At 41.8% G+C, this 18,674-nt stretch overlaps 2 protein-coding genes across 5 annotated transcripts in view; one reads left to right on the top strand and one right to left on the bottom strand.

Annotated features, from left to right (window-relative positions):
* gstcd (glutathione S-transferase, C-terminal domain containing) overlaps positions 1-3,747 on the bottom strand; it is a 132,938-nt gene extending 129,191 nt beyond the window's left edge. The window contains exons 1-2 of one of the 4 annotated variants that reach the window (XM_057842650.1): positions 3,674-3,747; positions 3,171-3,586 (exon numbers count right to left, since the gene is read on the bottom strand). In XM_057842650.1, coding sequence (XP_057698633.1) covers positions 3,171-3,586; positions 3,674-3,677 — 420 coding nt within the window. In that variant the 5' untranslated portion in view covers positions 3,678-3,747. The remainder of the gene's footprint in view (positions 1-3,170; positions 3,587-3,673) is intronic. The other 3 variants (XM_057842649.1, XM_057842648.1, XM_057842647.1) reach the window with 3 other exon arrangements.
* Positions 3,748-3,981: 234 nt separating this feature from the next.
* On the top strand, positions 3,982-12,249 carry ints12 (integrator complex subunit 12). Its single transcript, XM_057842657.1, has 7 exons — positions 3,982-4,127; positions 5,069-5,235; positions 7,236-7,379; positions 8,067-8,245; positions 10,872-11,031; positions 11,143-11,289; positions 11,401-12,249. Exons 2-7 carry the CDS (start codon positions 5,080-5,082, stop codon positions 11,971-11,973), a joined length of 1,359 nt encoding a protein of 452 aa, XP_057698640.1. The 5' UTR covers positions 3,982-4,127; positions 5,069-5,079; the 3' UTR covers positions 11,974-12,249.
* Positions 12,250-18,674: the final 6,425 nt, after the last annotated feature.

The following is an 18,674-nucleotide window of genomic DNA, read 5'->3' as shown; positions in this document are numbered from 1 at the left end:
TCAGAAAATGATATATAATAGTATTTTTATATCTAGTAAATAAATAAATAAGAAATGGCCACAGTGTACTTATATCATAATTTTCAGACTATAAACCGCTACTTTTTCCCATCATTTTAATCCAGCGGTTTATAGTTCAGTGTAGCTTATTTGTTGATTTATTGGGATAATAGGTAACACTTTATCTGACAGCAGTGTCATAAGACTGCCATAAGACCGTCATAATTATGACATGACACTATCATGGGCATTAATTAATGCTTATGACAGACGTCATTAAGTGTCATCTGGCAAATTATGTCACTAACTCCATTTATGTCCAGCTCGGATCTTTTACATCCATTCAAAAGTGAGATAATTTGCCAGATGACACAAAATTACATCTGCCATTAGCATTCATTAATGCTCATGGCAGCGTCATGTCATGATTATGATGGTCTTTTGACAGTCTTATGGTGCCACTGTCAAATTAAGTGTTATCAGATACCATAACTAGCAATTGATGAAACAACTGGAGCAGTAACTGAAGAAATAATTACCGTAACTTCCGGACTACAAGCCGCTACTTTTTTCCCTCATTATGGGTCCTGCGGCGTGTGCAGTGATGCGGCCAATTTGTGCATTTTTCTGACGGCCGCCCGGGGCGCTCGAGCATGGAATGTAGGAATGAGACGCGAAATATAAGAGTCGAGGAAGACACTAGTTTGCACTATTACCGGTGGTTTAACTTTGTACGTTGTGCATGAATAGAGGTGGTGGATCCCCGTCTTTGTGCATGAGTAGAATTGGCAGATCTGCATCATGGAAAACGCTAGAAAAAATTAAATTGGCCATCCGAGTTGTATGGGAAGTTTTGATGACTCGCAGCGAGAGATTCGCCTCATGCGAAGAGCAGCTATTGCACAGGAATGCCGGGGGAGCCTGCCAGCATGAAGCGGTGTGAAAGAAGTCCGCCATCACCAACGGGTTTCGAGGGGCCAGTCTGCTGCGTGACGAGGTGGACGGCACGGGCTCGTGAGTAATTTGCCTCATTACGGGAGACATTGAAGGCGACAGCGAAGGAGACACTGAGTAGGTGCGTGGCGAAGTGTATCTGAGCGTCTTCATATCCAACACTGAGGGTGAAGATTTCCATGGTTTGAGTGCACAGGAGGAAGATGAAGCTTGCTAACAAAGACTTTTATGTTTTAATAACCAGCCCAATTAGTGCTGTACCGCCGAGCTGATGCTATGTAACTTCAGTGCCACTGCTATATAACTGCCGTGTTTGCTGGCGCTGTTTGGAACGAAAAGTTAAGGTGTGTTATTAAAATTTTGAAAACTTTCTTTGTCAATATCTCATGTTACTGAGTGGGTAGACGTGGCTTATAGGCAGGAGAGGCTTATGTATATACAAAATGGTTTTTCCTTTAAAAATGTACTAGGTGAGGCTTGTAATCAGGGGCGCCCAATAGTCCAGAAATTACGGTAGCACAGAACATGAATTTTAATTGTTATTTACATCTCTATCACTGCAATGGGTGCTAGGGGGCATGTTAGATGATGCGACGGCCCTGGCCGTTTAATTGTTGTTTTATTCTGAGACTCCTCCAGTCAGCTGATCCTCACCTCCGCCAGCTGGCTGCCTCGCCTCTCAACGTGACGTGGGCTGACCGACACGGTATGAGCAGACGTTGTGGCCGCCACTTATTAGCCACCGAAGGACGCCACCAAGCTTCAAAACTCAGTCGTTGTCAACGGACAGACGAGGTTGCATTTGATAGCATTCGTGCCGCGTACCTCCTCGCCAGCTGCTTTTGCTAGCCATCCATTCGCCTTGGCATTCGATTTCTTGCTTGTTACACTCATTGCTTTCGATGAGGTCTTTTTGTGTTTTGCCATCATTGGATCGTTTTTTTTTTTAGCACTGTACTTAAGAGCACCAAAGCAGTAGGGGTAAGCTGCCATTTTTGTTCAACGCCATTTTTGTTAAACCCGTTTTCTCCTGGTTTGTTTATTGTAGGAAGCCAGGGTAGTGGCTGTCTTTTTGTTCTTTTTTTTTTTTTTTTTTTTTTTTTTTTTTGATCAGGGTTTAGTTAGCGACTCAAAAGATTCCTTTTGTTTGCCGTTTTGGCCTGGGCTTACCCTGAAGCCAAGCTTCTTCGTATTTTGTAATCATTTGGCTTGTGTAAATAAATTGATTTGTGTCCACTTGGAAACCTGTGGCTCATTTTATGTTGCGCCCTAAGCGAGCCTTCGATTTGGGACGTAGCAGACGACAACAGTGTTTACAGCTAGGGCTGCACCTATCGATTATTTTAGTAGTCGACTAATTGATGAACTAGTTAGTTCGAAAAATCGAGTAATCGGATAAGGAACATGAAAAATTAAAATACCTGAGCTGAGCCTCTAATGGTATTAAAAGAAAAAAATGAAGCTCTATGTACAACAAAAGAACAATTAGCTAACTTATATAGCAAAAGTCAGCTAGCTTAAATGCTATAAAATGCTAACAATTTTTCTTTTTTTTACAATGCTCTTAACAAATGGTTCAGTCAGATAATCCCACAAAAATAGGATAAATATACCTATAAACTAAATTACAAATGTATAAAAAAAAAAAAATTAGCTCAAACAAAAACTTGGCTTACGTTGGTCTTAACAGGGAGCAGTTGGTTTCAGGCATATGAATGGATGCAGACCAGAGGGCAGTGTATCCACCCTATTCAATAACATTAAATGCAAACACTTTCAAAACAAACCATTACAACGCCACTTTAATTAAACGAATAATCGAAGCAATAAAATTTAATTCAAATATTTTTTCCTAATCGAATACTTGAGTTAATCGATTAATCGTTGCAGCACTATTTACAGCAGGTGGCAGCAGAGGCTGACTGTCTCCTCCAAGGGAGCAGTGATGGCCAAACTTCATGGTGGTTCATTTGGTCGTATGATGCCGCTGTCAAAGAAGTGTTACCGGTTAATATATTTTGTTGTAAATATCCCATAATACGGTGAGGACAGCTGTGGCTGATAGTCCGGTGCGGCTTATTTATGAACAAATGCCATTTTCGTGTGGGTGGCGGCTTATACTCAGGTGTGCCTTTTAGTCCGAAAATTACGTTAGTATCACAACAGATGTTGTGATGCCTGAAATGGACAAGCCAAAAGAAAACAGTGTCACTAACCTCAGCACAGGCTTTGAGACAGGTTTTCTTGAAGCCCAGCAGAGCCTGTACATCGTTCCTGGATGGCTCAGTTTCGATGCTCTTGTTGATGATGTGCCTCAGAACCACAGCCAGTCCTGCCCTGCAAAGCCTCCCGCTCTCGTCAAGCACGGCAGGCAGGCGGCAGCCTTGCACCAGCAGGGGAAGACTCTCCATCACTACGACCCGCACGTCTAGGAACTCTGGCAGCTGACTGCGAAGCGTCTGAGAGCTGTGGGGATTGCTGGAGACCAGGTGGACTTTGAATGATTTGCACTCACAGTATGACAAGAGGAATAAGACGATGGAGGAGTGCAGGGGAAGACTTGGTGAATCATCTTGGCAACTAACTTCCAGGAAAAGAGAGGCATCTCGCTGTTTAAGGTCCTTCATTGAGACTGAAAAAAAAAACCTCTTCCGTTGGAATAATGTTGGCTAAAATATTAACTTCTGACTTATTTTCAATAACATGTTAATTTACGCACGCATTGTACCAATAATAGGCTTCTTGTGGACCCACGTTGTTAATAAAAACTTCCGCGTATGCGCGCCTGTTTCTTCTTTGTCTGATTCCTCAACAAAGCTAGTATCACAGCGACACCTATCGTCATTAGCAAAAACAAGTTGCTCTACAAATAAGCGCATTTACGGGAAGACCAAAATACAAATTTAATAGAAAAATGTATTTATGAAAATACACATTTCCCCACCAATTCATAAATAATATGCTGCATTTAGGAGTTGTTGTTTTTTTTTACGCCGAACACAATGTTACATGATCAGGCGTTCCACCCTTGTGAGCGTGTCGGACATGTTTGAGAGTGCCACCGGCAAAGTGTTGAAGGAAGATTCCACAAGAATACAGAACGAACTGCCTAAACGTTGTTATATTGCTACACTGCTGTACCCAACGCGTTTCTACCTCGGAGTTGACGTCAGGTATCATGACTGAATTGTGAAAACATTCTAATCTGTTTATCTATTGGTAGGAACGATAGCCATTGTTTGGTAGCTGGAGCTTTGAACTCACCATGCCATTATTTGTTACCTAAACTAAGATTAATACTTGTTAAAATCATTAACCAATTAGTTTCCATTGACGGCGATAGATGTCCACTACATTTTGACTGGGAGAGGCTGGAATTGGATTGAACGTCTCTCGCCGCCAATGGCACTGAAATAGGACTGGGAACATTTGGGTACCTCACGATACGATACGGTTTGCGATACAAAGCTCACGATAACGATGATCGACGATATGGTGATACAAACGATTATCGATAAATTGGTCAGGAAATCATTCTGGGATATTCTAAAAACAACTAATAAACATAAAAACAAGCTTCTGCTGTGAATTGGAATGGGTTTATCACTAGTAGAGACGTCCAATCCATTTGAACCTGAAGGGAGGCAGCGAATGAACATTCGTTCATTCGCTGCCATCCCTCCCATTTCAAACAGATTGAACGTCTATGGCCGTCAGTAGCAGCCAATGCCAGGCAATGAGGTAATTTTGGGCCATTTAAGGTCATTTACCTGTTAATTTTCAGTTACTTCCTGTTGATTTTTGGGGTATTTTATGGGTCACTTCCTGTTCATTTTGTGATACAGAACAGCACCGTCAAGTCAGCCTTGGAGTTAATTGAGACACTGTTATGATGGAAGATTTTGGTAGTTGGTTCCTTTACAAAATATCACGATATATCACCATTTCAATATTTCGTCACACCCCTACACTGAAACATGATTATTCAATGTCAGCCTAATTTAAAAAATGGATTTGATGTCTATCATTGTCAATGGCAGTGAATGAGTTGATGCAAAGTACGTGCACTCAGCAATGTTGATAACTGTTCGAATTTCTGGTGTTTTTTTCTCAGTATAAGAAGTCATGGCAGCACCTGTCAGTCTGGAGCTAGATCCCATCTTCCTGAAGGGTCTGAGTTATCTGCATTCCAAGAGCAAAGATTCCGCAGAGAAGCTCAAAGCGCTGCTTGACGAGTCCCTTTCCAGAGGGAGCGACACGTCTTATCGCTTGGTACAAAAAGTATGTCAATATCGGGAATCCTTTTGGCCATCTTTTATGACAATTAGGCATGTGCCAGTATGATACTCTGACGATATTATAACTTTAAGTCAAAATGTCAAGGTATCACAGTATTGCAAGTAGGGCTGTCAAAATTATCGCGTTAACGGGCGTTCATTTTTTAAATTAATCACGTTAAAATATTTGACGCATTTAATGCACATGCCCCGCTCAAACAGATTAAAATGACAGCAAAGTGTCATTTCCACTTGTTACTTGGGGTTTTTTGCGTTTTGCCGCCCTCTGCTGGCGCTTGGGTGCGACTGATTTTATGGGTTTCAGCACCATAATTATTATTGACATCAACAATGCCGAGCTACTACTTTATTTTTTGATTGAAAATTTTACAAACTTTATTAAAACGAAAACATTAAGAGGGGTTTTAATATGAAATTTCTATAACTTGTACTAACATTTATCTTTTAAGAACTACACGTCTTTCTATCCATGGATCGCTTTAACAGAATGTTAATAATGTTAATGCCATCTTATTGATTTATTGTTATAATAAACAAATACAGTACTTATGTACAATATGTTGAATGTATATATCCGTCTTGTGTCTTATCTTTCCATTCCAACAATAATTTACAGAAAAATATGGCATATTTTATAGATGGTTTGAATTGCGATTTATTACGATTAATTAATTTTTAAGCTGTGATTAACTCGATTAAAAATTGTTCAACGATTTAAAATTGTTTGACAGCCCTAATTGCAAGATGTAGAATGCGTTACTTTGAGGTATCGGAGTTTTAAAAAAATAACAAAAAATTTTATTCCATTGAACAGGATTTTTGTTTTTCAAAACATATTAGCAAATTGGAACAGAAGTCTAATGTTAAGTTAAAATAAATGTTAAAAAAAAAAAAAAACGAAATATTCTAAATAGAATTAAAATTAACTACTATTTCAGTACCAAGTTAACAGTTGAAAATAGTAAATAAAATACTCAAGTCCCCATTCTGTATCAGCAGCTATAAACTGTATTCAATTAATTTAATGTTGTGAATCAACCGCCAAACTTGTTAAAATTGCTCCCATTATTTCATAATTTCCCTTCTGTCTACTTTCGACATGTGAAAATTTTAAAACTTTTTCGTCATTTAAAGATAGATTCGCGTCAAGATTTTGCAGATTTACGAGTATTTTACATAAAAAGTTAATGAGGTTTACTACAACAGAGCCTTCCAGAGAAGTCTACTGCTTTAAGATTTCGCATCTAGTTCTATATATATGTGATATCTACCATAGCATTATGAGGCCGTAGTTTGTAGCAACTAGCAACTGGGCGTTGTTTGAAGCGGCAGTCGGCGGCTGTCAGGTATTATTGTTTTTTTTATCTAGCGGCATGAGTTGAACTTGATATTTACTCTCCGTCCGTTCGTCATTGCGTCCCGAAGACCGCCCTAACCGTGTTTTAGTTCCGCTTTACCTGGTGTAGTTAAATAATCGGAATTTGGATGTTTGTGAATCGATCTCGAATCTTCCACAGCCGAATCGCGAATGATCTAAGAATCGGAAATTCGCACGCCTCTAGTGTTTACTCATCTTTAATTTTGTATAAATGCAAAATCATATTAGAGGTATTGCTTCCTCGGCACCCACCCTCTGCAAACATGTGTTACATGTTGGATGGCCCTCCTCCTCTAAGCCGCGGCCGTCTGTAACTTTTCTGTAACCGAAGTATTCCAATACCAGCGATTTTGTTTTCTTCGATGGGGGAAAAAGTTCAGGAGTTTCACCTCCTCGAGCCATCGTGTAACACAGCTGACAAACTGACACTGAGCAACAACCGGTGGGGGAGGGTTGAGCCTTGCAACGTGGGAGTTTGTACTTTAAAATGAAATACCTTGTTGACCTTTTAGACCAAAATGCTGTTTTTCCATTATTGCTCCCTGAACCGAGGCCTTGTAAACGATGTAGAAGTCAAATAAGTATGTTGTCTTGTGCATTTTCAGGATCTAGAGGTTAAAGGTTCTGTGTCCAAACTCAGCTTCAGCAAACAAGACTCCAAGTCCTCAAGCTCTTCATCCTCCAGTTTAGGCAGCAAATCCAGCTCTGAAAAGAGCAAGAAAGACACAGACAGAAGATCTTCTGAGAAGGTACGATACATGCTAATGTACAGCCGCTACTACTTCATACAGTTTTCAGTATACAGTACATAGAAACATGACATATAAATGTGTTGACTGCACAATAAAACAATCGTCTTTTGTTCCACATGTACAAATTTCAATTGTAACACAATGTCTAATGTATTTTTGGTATTTCTCCAAACTTATTCCTTTTAGGTTCAAATTGTAGAACTTTAAAGTCATGTTTGTATGTTTATTTATTTATTAAACTCTATTTTGTTTGTGGTTTGGGGAAAAAAATCCAGTTTTAGAATATGCATAGTGTTTCATGAAGATGTATTATGTATTTCACACTCAAGTAATTTCCATATTACTTAGGCTTGTAAAATACAAATTTAGGTGTTTACAGTGTATCGTTATGCCAATTGCCTTGACTGTTCTGTGCTGGAAAAGCTTGAAAATTGATGTGAAAAGTGCTTTAATTTGACCATAGGAAATAAGACATTGGCAAACTGTGTAGATACTTTGTTGTTTTTTTATCTTCATGTGGCCAGCAATTGATTGGCAATTAACCCAAAATTCACCTAAAGTCAGCTTAGAAAAGCTAACGTGTAAGCTTAACGAGAGCAAAAGAGATTGAAGGCTTGAAGTTTCAATTTATAATAACCACCTTTGGATCCTCTTCTTCATTGCCATCATGATCATCAACAACAGGTTAGAGTTGAGTTGGGTGACGTCGACCCTCCCAAAAAACTACGTTTAGAGAAACAGGATCGGTCTTCGCCAGTTACCGTGCAAACAAGTAAAGACCTTCTACCCAATATCAACGACTATGACGAGACAAACGCTGATGACTTTGCCATGGAGATGGGCCTGGCATGCGTGGTTTGTAGGTAAGTGCCTGTTCTTATCATGGTTCATAATAAAAGCTTAGTCGTAGCATAGACTCCACCATCAGTTGACAAGACAGCTCCCACAGACATTGGACCGCAGCTCGCCATTGGCTTTCGACCCAGGCAGAACGTTGAGTTGGCTTTCACTGTGATAAACACACAGATTTAGGTGGAAACAGGACGAAGTTTTACTGCATACAAGCAGGCAGGAGTGTCTCAAGAGTGATTTGGTCGAGGATTCAAGGTAATATTATATTAAATAGCACCGTGCATGCACTTTGAAACGTGAAAAAACTCAATGGATAAAATTTGTGTAACTTTGGCTTGAAATATTTACATAAAATGAACGATAACCGCCCATTTTTTTGTTTTAACCATGAATCTAGAACTGTTTTACGTTCATATCTATAGAAACTGCGTGATTTAAGCATTTACTGAAAATAATTTTCAACTTAAAAAGCTCTGTTTCGTGAGGGCCGCGATGTTGGATTACACAATACCGTAACTTTGGCTTGAAATATTCACGTAAAATGAACGATAACTGCCCGTTTTTTGCTTTTAACCAAGAATCTAGACTGTATTACGTTCACATCAATAGAAATGCTGCGATTTAAGCATTTATTTGCAAGAATTTTCAACTTAAAAAGCTCTTTGCTTGGTGACGGCCGCCATGTTGGATTACACAATACCGTAACTTTTGCTTGAAATATTTACGTGAAATGAACGAAAACTGCCCGTTTTTTTGCTTTTAACCAAGGATCTAGACTGTTTAACGTTCATATCTATAGAAATTGCGCAATTTAATCATTTATATACAAGAGTTTTCAGCTTTAAAAGTTTTGTTTCGTGACGCCCAGCACGTTGGATTACACAGTTCTGTAGCTTTGGCTTGAAATATTTACTTAAAAATGAACGATAACTGCATGTTTTTTGGTTTTAACCAATAATCTAGATTGTTTTACGTTTATATCTATAGAAATGGCATGATCTAAGCATTTATTTACAAGAATTTTCAACTTAAAAAGCTCTTTGTTTGGTGATGGTCGCCAAGTTGGATTTTCTAAAAAATAAAATAAGGAGTTGCTAATTCTGGCAAAAACCTATATGTTATGTTAAATATTGCTATTGATCCTGAAAATACAGGTTATCTCTGCATTTGGTGATTTTTGTGCATCTAGCATAAAATCAGAGAATTTTATAGCCATTTTAAGTTTTGTTACACTGATATAAAAAAATAATCAGGATTTTATTATGGAACGACTTTGAATTTTTTGATGCCGCTGCTCATAGAGACTGATATATGCCTAAGGGAGGTAGGTGCCTGTTTTGGTTTTAGGTCGGTAGTGGCTTTGGTTTTGAAAATATTTTAGGTTTTTTAAAATACCGTAATTTCCCGAATATAAGGCGCACCCTTGTATAACGCGCACACCAAATTTACTTGTAAAATCTAAGGAAAATTATTGTACCCGTGTAAAACGCGCACCCTAATTTTAGCACCAATAAATAGAAGAATACAAGAAAACAGAGCTCGTGTACAGATACAGAAATGTCATTTTACTGACTGGTGAAACACAGCACAAGCATAGCACATTGGTAGTTCAAAACATTACCGTAAACTGACAATATGTTCAGTAATAATATGATCTGATGACTTCTTGAACTTACCAGAATCCAGGAGAAAACAAAACAGATGTGACTTTTCTTTCAAAGGCTGCTGTATAACGTGCTCGTTTCATCATGATGAATAAATGTTGCCTCCATGGTTGGATACGGTAAAATGAAAGTGAGAACGTAAGTCGGAAATCCGTGAGCACTCATCGCTGTCGACACGACAGTAACAATAGGAACTATTGTTATTTGGGTTTGAGTTTCCCGAGGGACAGATATAGTTGACGGACACAGGAAGTCTGTGTGCTTACGTTTGTTATGGTCCGAGTTGCGGAGCTGCAATAAACGTTGACTCAAATGAATTCAAGAAACTAAATTCTGTGCTTTACGAAGAGTGAAAAAAAGCAGAATTTAACGAAGAATTCAGACGAAATCATTCGGCCGATTAGAGTGAAATATTACCGAAACAAAATGGTGACGTCACATACCGTAATGGTCGGCAACGGATCGCCGCATACGTTTCTTCAACACAACGTGGCCGTGTCAATAAAAAAAAAATCGGTTGATATAAATATATATTATATATATATATTTCAGTCTCCATCCATGTACCCGTTTATAATGCGCACCATGATTTTACAAGTTGATTTGGGGGGAAAAAGTGTGTGTTATATTCGGGAAATTACGGTAATTCAAAAAAACAATAAAGGAAATGTGACACACAGATTGGCTTGCTAAAATTTGCTTAAATATATATAGTTCTACGTAAAGGACGTCAGCCAAGGTCGGCCCCCCACATTTTTACCACACCAAATCTGGCCCCCTTTGCAAAAAGTTTGGACACAGTGGCTTTGGTTTTGAAAATATTTTAGGTTTTTTTTTAAAATAGGCCCCCTATGGATCGGCCCCGAGCCCTGTTGCCTGTCAAGTGATAGTGAAGTCTATGGTCATAGTGTTGTGTGAATTGTTCGGCTCTTACATGTTTTGAATTGTATTGTTTTTTTTCTTTTCACCAAAGACAAATGACTGTCTCCATGGGAAACCAGTTAGTAGAGTGCCAGGAGTGCCATAACTTGTACCACCAGGACTGCCACAAGCCCCAAGTGACAGACAAAGAAGTCAATGACCCACGGCTGGTGTGGTATTGCGCACGTTGCACCAGACAAATGAAGCGCATGGTAAGAAACATTCATCTTAATCTGACATGTGCACAAGTTTTGTATCATTCTCATCACGGATACCAGTTCTTGTTTGAGTCATTTGTAATTTTACAATTTTGTTTGCGTTAGGCCCAAAAGCCTCCCCAGAAACCCTCCCCAGCCTCCGCCTCGTCAGCACCGGTTGTAATAAAAGACACTTTGGTGAAAAAGACTGAATTTAAAACCAAGCTAGATACCACTAGCACCTTCCAGGCATTCAAACGAACAGAAGTGAAGGTATGTACCAAAAGCTGTTCCGGATCAGGTTTCCACTGGTAGTTTAGTTATTATAGTTGACTTTTTAAAAGTAGTCTTCAGATCAATGACCTTTTTTTTTTTTATTTCCAGACTTCAACAACATCTGCCAATCCCACCAGCAGCAACTCCTCAACATCAGGCAGCGGTCTAACAGGCTGGGCCGCGTTCGGCGCAAAGACGAGTCCGTCTCTTAGCATCAATTCCAAACTGGGTTCTTCTGGATCAAGCGGGAGTAACAAGGCAATGGCTACTCCACCCGGGCAGAAACCGGTAGGACTTTCCAGTCTAGCTGGAAACAAATCCGGACTCGGTGCCACAAAGGTCCCCGGGAGCGGCAACGGAAATGGCGCTACCCAGTTATCTCTGAAACCACCGCCCCTGACCCTGGGCAAGCAGCCGCTCAACCGTTCATCGAGCAGTGAAAGCCAGGGAAAAGGTTCTGTCTCATCGTCTGGTGCAGCCTCACCGGGAAGCTCCCAGGCCAGTCCGGGAAGTAGCGGAACTAGCGGAAATAATAACGGAGGAAATAACGGAAACAATGGAAATGGTTCCAAGGTTCTACCGGGGGATAAAGCGCCAACGTCTCAAGAGTCCCAGCTTCACGCCATGAAACGGTTGCAGCTGGTGAAGAAAAAAGCAGCACAGAAAAAGCTGAAGAAATAATCATGGTGCTACATTTTAATAGGGTACTGAATGTTGTGCATACAGTGTATCACAAAAGTGAGTATACCCCTCGCATTTCTGCAGATATTTAAGAATATCTTTTCATGGGACAACACTGACAAAATGACACTTTGACACAACGAAAAGTAGTCTGGGTGCAGCTTATATAAAGTAATAGAGTTCATTTATTTTCCCCTCAAAATAACTCAAAATATAGCCATTAATATCTAAACTCCTGGTAACAAGAGTACTCTCCTTAGAAACTACGTACTTCCCTAAATGTCCAAATTGAGTACTGCTTGTCATTTTCCCTCCAAAATTTCATGCAACATGTTACAGGAGTGCTGTCAGCATTACTGCAGCCTGTTAGTGCTCAGACCATACGCCGCACTCTACATCAAATCGGTGTGCATTGCTGTCACCCCAGGAGGAAGCCTCTTCTGAAGATGGTACACAAGAAAGCCCGCCCGTATCATCAGACCATAGGACATGGTTCCAGTAATCCATTTGCTTTGTTGACATGTCTTTTGTCAGGGACGCGGGCAGGCAGGCAGGTTGTGTGGACCCAATTGCAGGGAAGCAAAAGCGGCAAGGCAGGTGAACTCAAAAAACGTTTAATGATATCTAACAAAAACACAAAGTACAACTGAAAGCACTGAGGATCAAAAGGGCAAGATTCAAACAAAACTTACTTAAATCGGAGGGACTGGTACACGAGGGCTTGGACCGGACTTGAAATTGACGTAGACATAGACATAGACAACGACGCAACAAGAAGTGAACAGAAAATGGGAGCTTATATACACACAAGCAGACAAGGGGTAACGAGACAACAAGAACAGGTGAGCACAGGAGGATAGACTAGGAGAAGGCACATCAGGTGAAATCAATGGGCAATCACAGGGACAAGTCACACTAGGAGAAAACAAACACAAAACCTAACAGTAACCCCCCCTCAAGGGACGGATCCCAGACGTCCCGACGAAAACAAAGTCCCAAACACGGCGAGAAGAAGGAGGGAGCAACATTAGCCCGTCAGGGCTAGTCAGGCGGGCGTCCAGGACGCCGGACGTTGGCCGATCGCACGGGTCGATCGGGTGGGCGCTTGGGGCGCCAGACGTTGGGCGACCGCACAGGATGATCAGGTGGGCGCCCTGGGCGAGGTAGGACTTTGCCGTTCATGCCGCCAAGCCGTGGCAGGAAGCGGGGAGCAATGTCGTCGTCATCGTGAAGAGAGTCAGGCACGCAGTCGTCGTCGGAGTCGGGCGGACCAGGAACTGAGTCGTCGTCGGAGTCGGGCGGACCAGGAACTGAGTCGTCGTCGGAGTCGGGCGGACCAGGAACTGAGTCGTCGTCGGAGTCGGGCGGACCAGGAACTGAGTCGTCGTCGGAGTCGGGCGGACCAGGAACTGAGTCGTCGTCGGAGTCGGGCGGACCAGGAACTGAGTCGTCGTCGGAGTCGGGCGGACCAGGAACTGAGTTGTCGTCGGGGTCGGGCGGACCAGGAACTGAGTCGTCGTCGGAGTCGGGCGGACCAGGAACTGAGTCGTCGTCGGAGTCGGGCGGACCAGGAACTGAGTCGTCGTCGGGGTCGGGCGGACCAGGAACTGAGTCGTCGTCGGCGTCTGCTGGCGGGACAGCAGCGGAGTCGCAGGAGAAAACAGTAGTGGTCGGCGCGGGCAAAAGACTGCGGGGAGTCGGCGCGGGCACTGGAACGAAGGTCAGACGGCGAGGCGCCGGGACAGGGACTAGGCGACGAGGCGCCGGGACGGGCACCTCGGGCAGCTTGGACGTTGGCGCGGGCACTAGACTGCGTGGAGTCGGCGCGGGCACTGGAACGGAGGCCAGACGGCGAGGTGCCGGGACAGGGAGTAGACGACGAGGCGCCGGGACTGGCACCTCGGGCAGCTTGGACGTCGGCGCGGGCACTTGACCGCGGGGAGCCGGTGCGGGCACTTGACTGCGGGGAGTCGGCGCTGGAGGAACTTGACTGCGGGGAGTCGGCGCGGGAGCCTCGGGAAGCCACGACGTCAGCTCAGCCGCACACCGTCGGCGTTGACGACCACGCCGAGGCTTTTGCCGAGCGCCTTTAGGTGGCAGGGGCTTCATAATAGCCCCATCGGGCCGCAATGAGCCTGGGCGACCCTGCAGACCACCCCGGGGGGGTCCCCGATAGATGGCCCAACGGGACCCCAGGTAGGAGTCTCTGGCAAGGAGCTCCGAACGGGATACAGAGGTAGGGGGGTAAAAAGAAAAACGATCAGAGGAAACAGAGGCTGTGAAATCAAAATCAGGGTCTGAATCAGAATCTGAGAATTGGAGATCATATAAATTATGATCCTCCTCAAAGACCGAAAAATCAGAATCCAAAAAAACGTGGCGAGGCAGAATATAATCAGGGGAACGGGCGGATGGTCGTCGGCGTGCACGCCGGTGCCGGCTTTTTCCCGCTAGGTCCACAATTGGTTGCGTCATTCTGTCAGGGACGCGGGCAGGCAGGCAGGTTGTGTGGACCCAATTGCAGGGAAGCAAAAGCGGCAAGGCAGGTGAACTCAAAAAACGTTTAATGATATCTAACAAAAACACAAAGTACAACTGAAAGCACTGAGGATCAAAAGGGCAAGATTCAAACAAAACTTACTTAAATCGGAGGGACTGGTACACGAGGGCTTGGACCGGACTTGAAACTGACGTAGACATAGACATAGACAATGACGCAACAAGAAGTGAACAGAAAATGGGAGCTTATATACACACAAGCAGACAAGGGGTAACGAGACAACAAGAACAGGTGAGCACAGGAGGATAGACTAGGAGAAGGCACATCAGGTGAAATCAATGGGCAATCACAGGGACAAGTCACACTAGGAGAAAACAAACACAAAACCTAACATCTTTCTTGTGGGCCGTCTTCAGAAGAGGCTTCCTACTGGGGTGACAGCCATGCACACCATTTTGATGTAGAGTGCGGCGTATGGTCTGAGCACTAACAGGCTGACACCCCACCTCTTCAATCTCTGCAGCAATGCTGGCAGTCAAGGGCGTTAGTTTGGTCTCAACATTGGTAGGGAAGATATTACTGTAATTAGTGCTGCAACGATTAATCGATTAACTCAAGTATTCGATTAGAAAAAAAAGATTCAAATTAAATTTTGCTGCTTCGAGTATTCGTTTAATTATTGTGGCGTTGTCATGTTTTATTTTGAAAGTGTTTGCAATCAGTTTTATTGATTTGAGTGAATACACTCAAATTAGACTAGCCTTCTAGTCTGCCTCATTTCAAATGGCTGAATCCAGCTGCTCCATGTTAAGACCAACATAAGATAAGTTTTTGTTTGTTCTAATGTTTTTTTAATGTATTCGTAATTTAGTTTATGGGTATATTTAGCCGTTTTTTTTTTTTTTTTTGGGAATATGTGTCTGAACCATTTGTTTAGAGCATTGTAAAAAAAATTTTTTTTTTTTTTTTTTTTAAAGTTGACGTTTTATAGCATTTAAGCTAGCGGACTTTTGCCATTTAAGTTAGCCAATTTTTCTTTTGTTGTACATAGATCCATATTAAATTTTCTTTATACCGTTTGAGGCTCAGCTCAGGTATTTAAAAAATGTTCACGTTACTAATCCGATTACTCGATTATTCGGCAAACTAGTTCATCGATTAATCGACGACTAAAATAATCGATAGTTGCAGCCCTAAATGTAATGCGCATAATGCAAACAATGATCCAAATAAGGGACGACTAGCTTGACTTCGTTGTTCCTTGTGGAGGCTGGCCTGACCGCAGTATTTTTGACGGTTGCAGGTCGGACTTTCAGTAGAAAAATTAGTGGTTTTTCTCCCACCTCCACAACATAAACGTCTTTTTACATGACTTACAGTGGCTGCTGCTGGCCCAAAAAAACTTGTAATAGCCCTCCTCTCCAAAGGGGGTGGCGTGTTGTCGACATGAATCTGTCGGGGTTGTTTGAGTATGTCTGTGTGTGTGTCTTTGTGGTGGGACGGGGGGGGAGTCAAGTCATCAGCCAACCAAACGTTCGTTTGAGGGGGAAAAAATGGACCGGCACATTTAGCAAGTGAAAAGGGCTAACATATTGAAAGCAATTCACTTAATAATGGTAGGGTCTATCATATCCTTAAAACATATGGTAAAACAATTTGAATTACCTATATCTTTGAACTCTTTATATAATGAAATAAGGTTGATTAAAAGTTGGTGGGGACAAATTGAGCATTCTGAAAAGTTGCTAGTGTTATGTCCCTATCGTCCCTATGCAAACCTACGCCCTTGCTGACAGCACTCCTGTAACGAGTCACATGACATTTTGGAAGGAAAGTGACAAGCAGTACTCAATTTGGACATTTAGGGATATACATAGTTTCTATGGGGTGTACTCACTTTTGTTGCCAGAGGGGTTTAGATATTAATGGCTATATTTTGAGTTATTTTGAGGGGAAAATAAATAAACTCTGTTATGTAAGCTGCACACAGACTACTTATTGTGTCATTTTGTCAGTGTTGTCCCATGAAAGATATACTTGAATATCTGCAGAAATGCGAGGGGTGTAATCACTTTTGTGATACACTGTATTTGGTTGTCAAAAAATGTGAAGGGTACCAAATAGCCGCTTGACACACTGTCAGTTAATCGGCCGAAGAGTCAAAGAACAAAACATCTCTTTGGAGCAGTTATAGGACGAATGTTGTAAAGTCCTTGTTTCTTCTGCATTCACCTTCTTTGTCGCACCACGCTGATTGAAAACCAACATTCCACTATGAACTGCAGTAGAAACACAAGCTAGATTAGGATTTACCGTTCTAAACCGTTATGTACAAGCTGAATTTAACTGAACTGTCCGTATGTATGAGTGTGTACGCGAACGGTTGTTCGTCGTGTAGTGCCCTGCGATTGCCTGGCAACAGATTCAGGGTGTACCCCGCCTACTGCCCATAGTTAGCTGGGATTGGCTCCAGCTCTCCCTTGACCCTCGTGAGGGTAAGCGGCTCGGAAAATGAATGAATGAATTAACTGAACTTTACCGTTTTCATAAGTGTGGCTGTGGAGGGCAACACAAACCTTCAACCTCCAGATATAGTGCCAGAATGTTGTATATGGGATCTTATGTTTATGAATGGAGATCATACGTTCTCATACTTGAATTTTTGTGTAAATGCTGCTGGTCTATTGTGCCTCATTCTACTCTGATTAATCTGAGATAAAGTGTCAGTAATTTAAACCTGCAAATGTCAATAAAATTCCACATTATGAACAATATCAAAGAGTTGGATCCAATTCAACAAAATAATATCCACGATAGTCTTCACAGAGGATGTTTATTTGTAATATAATAAAACATACAATAACGTATTGGTGATTTTTCACATTACAATTTGATAAATCATTTCACGTATAATTGTTACTTCATTTAAAGATCCATTCATATAAAATTTGACTTCATAAATGACTTCATACATCAACACTGTTATACTAACAGTAAAAGTGCTTAGCACAGCAGCTTGTAGTATTTAAAACATCTCATTGCATGTTCTTCATTGGTTCACGCTGTCAATATGACAAGATGCACAGTTTGTTTTTAGAAAACAAATGGTTGACATTTAGATGTAACGGTTACTGAAACAAGTACAGGTTTCAACAGCTCACATTGGTTTGATGTCAGGATATATTCAGTCCATTAGCTGCAGTGCCAAGCCCTCAAATCGAGTTCAAATCGATGGATGTCTATCACTGTCATTGGCAGCCAATGAGTTAAATACACTAGTCCTTCTCAAAAAATTAGCATATTGTGCTAAAATTCATTATTTTCTGGAATGTACTGATAAACATTAGACTTTCATATATTTTAGATTCATGACACACAACTGAAGTAATTCAAGCCTTTTATTGTTTTAACATTGATGATTTTGGCCAAAAAGTCAAGAAAAAACAAAAATCCCTTTCTAAAAAAATAAGCATATTTTATCCGACCAATACAAAAAAGTGTTTTTAATACAAAAAAAGTCAACCTTCAATTAATTCTATCAGCTATGCACTCAATATTTGGTCGGGAATCCTTTTGCAGAATTCAGTGCGGCGTGGCATTGAGGCAATCAGCCTGTGGCACTGCTGAGGTGTTATGGAGACCCAGGATGCTTCGATACCGGCCTTAAATTCATTCACAGTGTTGGGTCTGGTGTCTCTCAACTTCCTCTTCACAATATCCCACAGATTCTTTATGGGGTTCAGGTCAGGAGAGTTGGCAGGCCAATTGAGCACAGTAATGCCATGGTCAGTAAACCATTTACCAGTGGTTTTGGCACTGTGAGCAGGTGCCAGCTCGTGTTGAAAAATGAAATCTTCATCTCCATAAAGTTTTTCAGCAGATGGAAGATGATAAAACACAGTAGACCAACACCAGCAGCTGACATGGCACCCCAGACCATCACTGACTGTGGGTACTTGACACTGGACTTCAAGCATTTTGGCATTTCCTTCTCCCCAGTCTTCCTCCAAACTCTGGCACCTTGATTTCCGAATGACATGCAAAATTTGCTTTCATCTGAAAAAATTACTTTGGACCACTGAGCAACAGTCCAGTGCTGCTTCTCTGTTGCTCAGGTCAGGCGCTTCTGCTGCTTTTTCAGGTTCAAGGTGGCTCCAGCACACGCCTGTGCACGGTGGCTCTGGATGTTTCTACTCCAGAC

This window comes from Corythoichthys intestinalis, chromosome 8 (assembly GCF_030265065.1).
Source record: "Corythoichthys intestinalis isolate RoL2023-P3 chromosome 8, ASM3026506v1, whole genome shotgun sequence".
Taxonomy (NCBI): domain Eukaryota; kingdom Metazoa; phylum Chordata; class Actinopteri; order Syngnathiformes; family Syngnathidae; genus Corythoichthys; species Corythoichthys intestinalis.
This window is presented reverse-complemented; position numbering and strand designations above follow the sequence as displayed.